This window comes from Phyllostomus discolor, chromosome 4 (assembly GCF_004126475.2).
Source record: "Phyllostomus discolor isolate MPI-MPIP mPhyDis1 chromosome 4, mPhyDis1.pri.v3, whole genome shotgun sequence".
NCBI classification, from domain to species: domain Eukaryota; kingdom Metazoa; phylum Chordata; class Mammalia; order Chiroptera; family Phyllostomidae; genus Phyllostomus; species Phyllostomus discolor.
The window spans coordinates 103,095,012-103,102,640 of NC_040906.2; the positions used below are offsets into that span (position 1 = coordinate 103,095,012).

Sequence of the window (7,629 nt, forward strand, 5' to 3'; positions counted from 1 at the left end):
AAAGACCAAGAAGATCAGAGTCCAGGTTTGTTATTGTTGTTCCTTGAAAGGACACTGTTTCTCAGAACCCACACCCTGTGGGTAGGGAATCCCCTGAAAGCAATTAGTTTTGCTTTCAGAACCCCAGGCTTGACCTTGAAGTAACCCTATGCTGGAAATCCCCGGCTCCACTGGGCAGTTTCTGGATTGCCATGTAGACTTGCAAGACTTGTACTGCAGTGGCACCGTTGAAAGAACACCCACAGCCCTGGGAGAGCATTCCTCATCTGTTTCTGCTGGAGGCTGTGACCTTCCTCCAGGCTCTGACACCAGCACTCACAACCTCTTTGTTCACCTCTGCTGAGTAGAGAAGTGTAGGATGGTCCACCCAGGGATACTCCTGTCAATATACCGGCCCCGAAATCCTTGCTCTCACTTGTTCCAAGGCTCCTTACATCCTTTGCTTTTCTTTATCCATCTGTATGCTTTCCTCCAACTTGTACCTTTCATGTAACAAAAGACATTCATGTGCATGCACTCCCTCTTTTTCTTTCCATTGAAGCACAATATAATAAGAAGACAAGGACTGTAGAAATACAGATTTGGATTTGAGCCCTTGCTTACCAGCTACTATAACACAACTGTGAGTGAGTTAGCTTCTTGCTTATCAATAAGAATACTAACATTTACCTCATTAGAATACTAAAACAGTTAATGAAATTCCTGAAATACGGTAAATACTCTGTAGGTATTTTCCACTGTATTCACTTATTCATTTGTTCATTCATCCATTTAGTAAATAAAGATACAAATTATTGAGACCTAATCATGACCCTCAAGATTTCTACTTTTACTGTGGGCAAAGCCTAAGTAAGCAGATGATCCTATTGCTGGAGAGATGTGCTCTGAAAGGTTTGTAGAGAGAGTGTGAGAAGACAGAAGATGCGCACATAATCCAGAACAGGAAAGAGGAGAATTAGGGAAAGCTTCCTGGAGGAGATGCTGCTTACAACGCATATTCCTATAAATTCATGGTGTTGGGGGTGGTGTTGCAGGGAAAGGCATGCTCAACAACCTGGTGGCAGAGAGCTTGGCATGCTTGAGGATATGCAGGGGATTCAGGGAACTGTGTGTGGAAGCAGGTCAGGTCTGGGCTCTAAGGTGCAGACCTGAGGGGCATCAGTAGATGAATAACATTCCTGGGAACTGTTGTTCCTAGGCTCTGCCTCCTGGAGCTTCTGGCTAAGGTTCTCTACTTCCCCTGAGAATGAAAACATTGCTACTTCTGAGGGAAGAATGGCAAAGAAGAAAAAAATATGAGAAGAGAGTGATTTAATTTTAAGCAGCTTCAAACATTTACTCTCCTTGTTTCTTTTCCAGAACTGACGTGAAGATCTAAGAAGGTAATAGGTGCAAAGCAGTTTACTTAAGTCAGGGATTGTACTGCTTTCACTTTCTCTTTTTCCCCGCCCATCCCCCATCTCTATCCTGCTGCAGGGCTTTCTCTTTCCCTGTCACTTTCATCTGATCTGACATTTCTGCCTGCTGCTGGTGATGTTTCAGAACACCTGAATTCCGGTGGACACTGGGTGCACAACAGTCTTTTTCTGGTGTGTAGAAGCCAAAGGTCACAATATTGGTCTCTAAACACAGGACACAGGAGGAACCTGGAAAGATATTTGAAAGGAGACTAGCAGGGACCAAGGTTTCCTGCCTGTTCCATCAGGCACTCTTCTCCTTTCATACTCATCCTATGTGTCTAAAGAAATATGCCTAACCCCACAAAAAAAGTCATTTAAATATTTAGTTTTTCCAGTTTTATTAATTATCTAATAAGAGCTTCAAATAGAAGAACATGGTTCATGTTAAGCTCTTTGAAATGTCAGAATGAGCTCTTGGATTCCCATTTCTCTGTGTAGGCACTTCCCATAAACCCCAGTTCACCCAATGAAAAGCCCTGAAATAAAATGAGATCATTTGAGATCTAGCAGTGAATGAGGGCACAGGAAATGGCCACTGAAAGCACAGCAAACAAACATGATAACTTGGCATTTTTACAGGCTTCTTACTTAGAAAAATTCTGGAGCACTTTTAGTAAATGCTTCTTTTTCTTTTGTTTTCATTCTTTTTAAAATTGATTTTGCAATTACAGTTGTCCCATTTTTTTCTCTCCCTTTTTTTCCCCTCCACCCTGTAACCCCCTGCTACAAGGACTCTCCCCCACCCCTTAGTTTGTGTCCATGGGTCGTACATTTAAGTTCTTGGGCTTCTGCATTTCCTATACTATTCTTAACCTCCCCCTGTGTATTTTGTAATTACCATTTCTGCTTCTTATTCACTGTACCTTCTTCCCCAATCTTCCCCCTCTCAGTTTCCACTCATAACCCTCCATGTGATCTCCATTTCTATGATTCTGTTCATGATCTAGTTGTTTGCTTAGTTTGTTTTTGTTTTTGTTACTTTGAAGGTTCAGCAGTTGATAGTTGTGAGTTTGTTTTGCTGTTCTGTTCATAGTTTTGATCATCTTCTTTTTCTTAGATTAGACGCTTCGACATTTCATATAGTAAGGGCCTGGTGATGAGGAACTCCTTTAACTTTATCTGGGAAACACTTTATCTGCCCTCCCATTCTGAATGATAGCTTTGCTGGATACAGTAATCTTGGAAGAAGGTCTTTCCTTGCCTTTCATGACTTGGAATACTTCTTTCCAGCCCCTTCTTGCCTGCAAGATTTCTTTTGAAATCAGCTGATAGTCTGATGGGAACTCCTTTGTAGGTAACTGTCTCCTTTCCTCTTGCTGCTTTTCAGATTCTCTCCTTATCTTTGATCTTGGGCAATGTAATTATGATGTGCTTTGGTGTGTTCCTCCTTGGGTCCAACTTCTTTGGGACCCTCTGAGCTTCCTGGACTTCCTGGAAGTCTATTTCGTTTACCAGATTGGGGAAGTTCTCCTTCATTATGTGTTCAAATAACTTTTCCACTTGTTGATCTTCCTCTTCTCCTTCTGGTATCCCTATAATTTGGATGTTGGAATATTTAAAGTTGTCCCGGTTTCCCAGCCTCTCCTCATTGTTTTGAGTTCATGTTTATTCATTCAATTCTGGTTGAGTGTTACTTCTTCCTTCTGCTCCAAATCTTTGATTTGAGTTTTGGTTTCCTTCCCTTCATCATTGGTTCCCTGTATATTTTGCTTCATTTCACTTCACATAGCCTTCACTTCTTCCTCTAGTTTGCAACCATACTGAACTATTTCTGTGAGCCTCCTGACTACCAGTGTTTTGAACTCTGTATGTGATAGGTTGACTGTCTCTTCATTGCTTAGTTTTATTTTTGGAGCTTTGATCTCTTCTTTCATTTGGGCCATATTTCTTTGTCTCAGTGCACCTGTTTTGTTCTAAGGGGCAGAGCCTTAGGAGTTCACCAGGATGGGGCAACCCACTCTCCTGAGTTGTGGTGCTGTATGTGGGGGAGGGGTCCAAAAGGGAACAATGCCACTTGCTCGACTCTCTGGTTTTCCACCATTTCTGACGCTACCCACAAGCAAACTGGGCTTTCCCCAGTGAACTCTCCTGTGAGGCTGGGAGTTTCTCCCACCACCACAAGTCCCACAGATCTTTACAGCCAGAGGTTTTGAGGCTCTATTTCCCTGCATTGGAACTCTGAGTGGCTGCAGTCTGTCTCGCTGTCCAGTTGTTCCCCCTGGTTTATTGGCATGCTAATACGGAACTGCTGGGACCACCAGCAGCTGCCTCGCCCACCTGTTCCTCCAGCTGCCACCTTGCCTCCGGTCTTCTGTGCCCCAGCTGACTGTCTCTGCTTATCCTACCAGTCTGAATGAATGTTTCTTCTTTAACTCCTTGGTTGTCGGAATTCCGTACAGTTTGATTTTCTGGCAGTTCCTGTTGTTTTTTGTTTCTAACTTGTTGTTGTCCTTCCTTTGGTTGTGTGAGGAGGCAAAGTGTATGCACCTATTCCTCCATGTTGGTCAGAAGTCCTTTTTGTTTCCTTTTTTTTTTAAATGTGTTTTGTGGCAATGTTCTGAAAGTTTGGGATAGTGGATTGATTAACTTGGAATGTTAGGAGGATCAGAGTGATTGAGTAAATTCCCTGAAGAAACACTGCTCATGCAGTCCTTTATGTCCAAATCCAAATAGCAAGAGCCAGTGAGTGAGCATCACCTTTAGCTATCTCTGAGATCACAGTAGTGAAGAGTGTCTAGGACTAAGTGTGGGGAAATGGAGGCACTGTGTTGTGAGGGTGGATGTGTGATTGTTTTAGCATGTGGAAGGTGGGAGTCAGCATTTGATTTTTGGCTTTGGATTGATCTCATGTAGCTGCTTTGGTTTGGGACAGGTTTAGAGAGCTCAAGAAAGGACATTTTATAAAGACAGTTTTCTGAGCCTGCAAGACACTTAGGAACCCTCTTCGATTATCTCATTTGACAGACCAGAAAACCAATATCTAAGGAGGTGAACAAGTTTTCCCAAAGTAATATAGCAATTGGCCCCATGGGGCTGAGCCAGGGTTATTTATCCTATGTCTTCTCAGGGCATGCTTCATATATCCTGCCAGGACAGTCCGAATAGGCTGCTCATGGTCCAACCACTCCATACAAACTCTGATTGTCTTCTCCTGGGTGCATCAGGAAGAGACCATAAGTATTCAAGGTTTTTAGTCACTGAGGTCCCAGGGCTACAGACTGGACAGTCACAAGTGAAGGCTGGGAGTGGTGGGTTGTTGTTAATAGGGAAAAGTTCTCAACACAGAAGGACCATTCCGTATTTGGAACAAGGAGGGCACATGGATTGGGTGAGGGGAGAAGTGCTTGATCAGAGAGTATTCTTGTGTTTTGACTCACCCCAGCAAAAGTGAAAGAAAATTCATGAGATCATGTGAGAACAAAGAGCACCGGAAGACTAGGCAAACATGCAGGGGATTTCCAACTCAGCTGCTTATATAGAAGCTGGATGCAAAGTCCTCTTTCTGACTCCTGTTTCCTCAGTCTCTGGTTTCTGCTGCTCCCTTGATTGCAGAGATGGCTTCCACTGCTTCCTGCCTCCGTGTAAGCTGGGGTTTGATCATGGTGATGGGGACAGGGAAAGCACCTTCAAGAGATGGGGATCTTAGGAATGGATAGGGCACAGTGCTCAGGGAGATGGGGAGGCTGGGAAGGCTTCTTGAAGGGGATGACAGAAGCACCGATAGCTCCAGAATGTGAAGGCAGTTTCTGTGAAGAAAAGCTGGTTATTTGGCTCCTGAGTTTTCTTTTGTGTCAGGCCTTGGACTGGCCACTGTGAGGGATAAATGTAAGAGGTGGGTTTGGGCTTTGTGCTCAATAGGGCTGGCAAAATTTGAAACTATGGAAATATTGCCTGAAGGCATTTTTCTCTTATCCTGTTTAGGTGTCCAGGACTCTTACAGTTAAACTTCCTTCTCCTCTCAAAAGAGAGTTTCACAAAACTCATTTATCCTAAGTTGTTAATGAACTGATACATTACCTTATGTAAGAATATGTACCCTATGAAGAGAACCTGAAATAAGGGCAATGCTTAGCACAGAAGAGACAGTACAGTGAAGAAATTCCTGTGATCTCTAAATAGGGAAGATATATATTTTTTTGAACAGAGCATGAGAGAGGTCCTCCCAAGCTTTCAAGAGACAGCACAGGGATTAGCTTCTGAAGACTTAGATGGTGTCCCTACCTTTTGTGAGTGAGGCCCTGTTTTAATTAAAGAATGAGATCATATTCTACAATGGGTAGGTATAAAAACACAGGAAACACAGATGAACAAATATACTCGAACATAGTGTCACTTTAATATCTGTCATTATTATAAAGCAATGAGACATTTAAAAATGAAACTAAAGTACAGGGGGTATTTTTCTACAGTAGTCATGGAGGGCAGCAATGTGCATACCCAATTAGGCTGCCAAATCTCGGAAATTCTATTTGGGAGTTGTTTTAAGAGTCTGGTGTACACCTTTGGATGCTTTGTATTTCTATTTGGTTTTCAATATTTGACAAACTTTATCTGGCTAGGAAGTAGGTAAATGTGGTAGGAAATTATTAATGACAATTTTGGGATGGATAAGAAAGAAGTACAATGATAAGGAATAAGACTGATTTTTTTTTGTTGTTCGAGTTGTAACCTGAGAATTCCAAAAGAGAAGTTCCAAGAAAGGCTGAGCCACAGCTTGTTTTGAAGGAGCTGGAGGACCAGACAGACAATGAAGGGCAGGAGAAATTCAGGAGAGGGAACGAGGGGTGTAAAACTTGGCAGATATTCTTGGCAACTGTCTGTTGGCCTTCATTGTCCAGGTGAATGTTCATTATGAGAAATGGGAACCAATGACCTTCACTGCCAACATGGAAGACAGAGTGAAGAAGATCAGTGAACATGTCCGATCTAAGACCAAGGTTCCTGTGCAGGATCAGGTCCTTCAGCTGGGCTCGAAGACCCTAAAGCCCCACAGGAAGCTATCATCTTATGGTATTGACAAGAAGACGACCATCCATCTCACCCTGAAGGTGGTGAAGCCCAGTGATGAGGAACTTCCCTTAGTTCTGGTGGAGTCAGGTGATGAGGGTCAGAGGCACCTCCTCCACGTGCGAAGGCATAGCTCCGTGGCCCAGGTGAAAGAGATGATCGAATCCAAGACTGGTGTAACTCCTGAGAAACAGATTGTGACTTGCAATGGAAAGAGACTAGAGGATGGGAACACCATGGCAAATTATAGCATCAGAAGGGGCACTTTACTCTTCTTGACATACCACTGCATTGGGGGGTGACTATCCTGGGGACAGGGTGATAGTTGGAGCAAAAGACCTTATTTTCTTTTATTTCTTACTCAACAACCACATCCTTTAATGAATTCTCAAAATTATTGAGAAAGAAATCAATAGAATGCTTAGATTTGGAGGTGGGTGTTGTTAAACTGTAGAATACTTTTTAACTCTATGATTCTTTGATTCTAACATAATTAAGCAGCAGGATTGTGTGTATTACTGAGAACAGAAAATAAGTTTTTAAGGCATATTAGACATACCATTCAGAGCCAGCTTGCCAATTAATGCTTTCTTGGTTCCTTCTGATTTATAGAAACACTCCCATTGCCTTTACGATCCAAAAACAGTAAGATTTAGGCTGGGATCAATGTTCTGTTAACTTCTGTGTTTCCATCTATGTGTAAGCCAGTGCTTCAGCTATCATATTACTAGATAATTGTTGAACCAAATTGAATTTCTATTTGTAGAGAACAGTGAAATGATTTATTATGAAGTGAATTAGTCAATCTGACATGGTCACAATTTAGCTAATAAAGAATTTAGAAGTTAAATTAAACTATCTCTGTCTCCTTATTCAAAGCTGTTTGCTACAAAATGAAACCTGGCACCATGCTCCCTCTTACTCTCTCTGTCCCATACCCAATTAAAAACGGTCCTAATTTCTGGGGATTTTGGAGGGCATGGAAATATATTTTCCCTGATGATCTAGGGAGTTTTTGCCCTGTGGGGGTTGGTGCTGCTTGGTTACAGATGCTTCAGGAGGGAATGAACTTTCTAGAAGGTGGGGGGTTGTGGAGCAATGTCTGCCCTGCCTGCCTTAGGGCCTAGCAGGTCTTCTCTAGGTTAGAAGTATTGGTTTGGGT

General features: G+C 42.5%; 1 protein-coding gene across 1 annotated transcript; it reads left to right on the forward strand.

The window, feature by feature from the left end:
• Positions 1 to 4,904: 4,904 nt before the first annotated feature.
• Positions 4,905 to 7,325, forward strand: LOC114495496 (ubiquitin D-like). The gene is made up of 2 exons (XM_028510790.2): positions 4,905 to 5,041; positions 6,299 to 7,325. Exons 1-2 carry the CDS (start codon positions 5,015 to 5,017, stop codon positions 6,767 to 6,769), a joined length of 498 nt encoding a protein of 165 aa, XP_028366591.1. The 5' UTR covers positions 4,905 to 5,014; the 3' UTR covers positions 6,770 to 7,325.
• The last annotated feature ends 304 nt before the right edge of the window (positions 7,326 to 7,629 follow it).

Coding starts and splice junctions, on each gene's coding strand:
- LOC114495496 (XM_028510790.2), top strand. CDS start 5,015: ATGGCTTCCACTGCTTCCTGCCTCCGT. Junction 5,042..6,298: donor CCACTGCTTCCTGCCTCCGT/GTAAGCTGGGGT, acceptor TTCATTGTCCAG/GTGAATGTTCATTATGAGAA.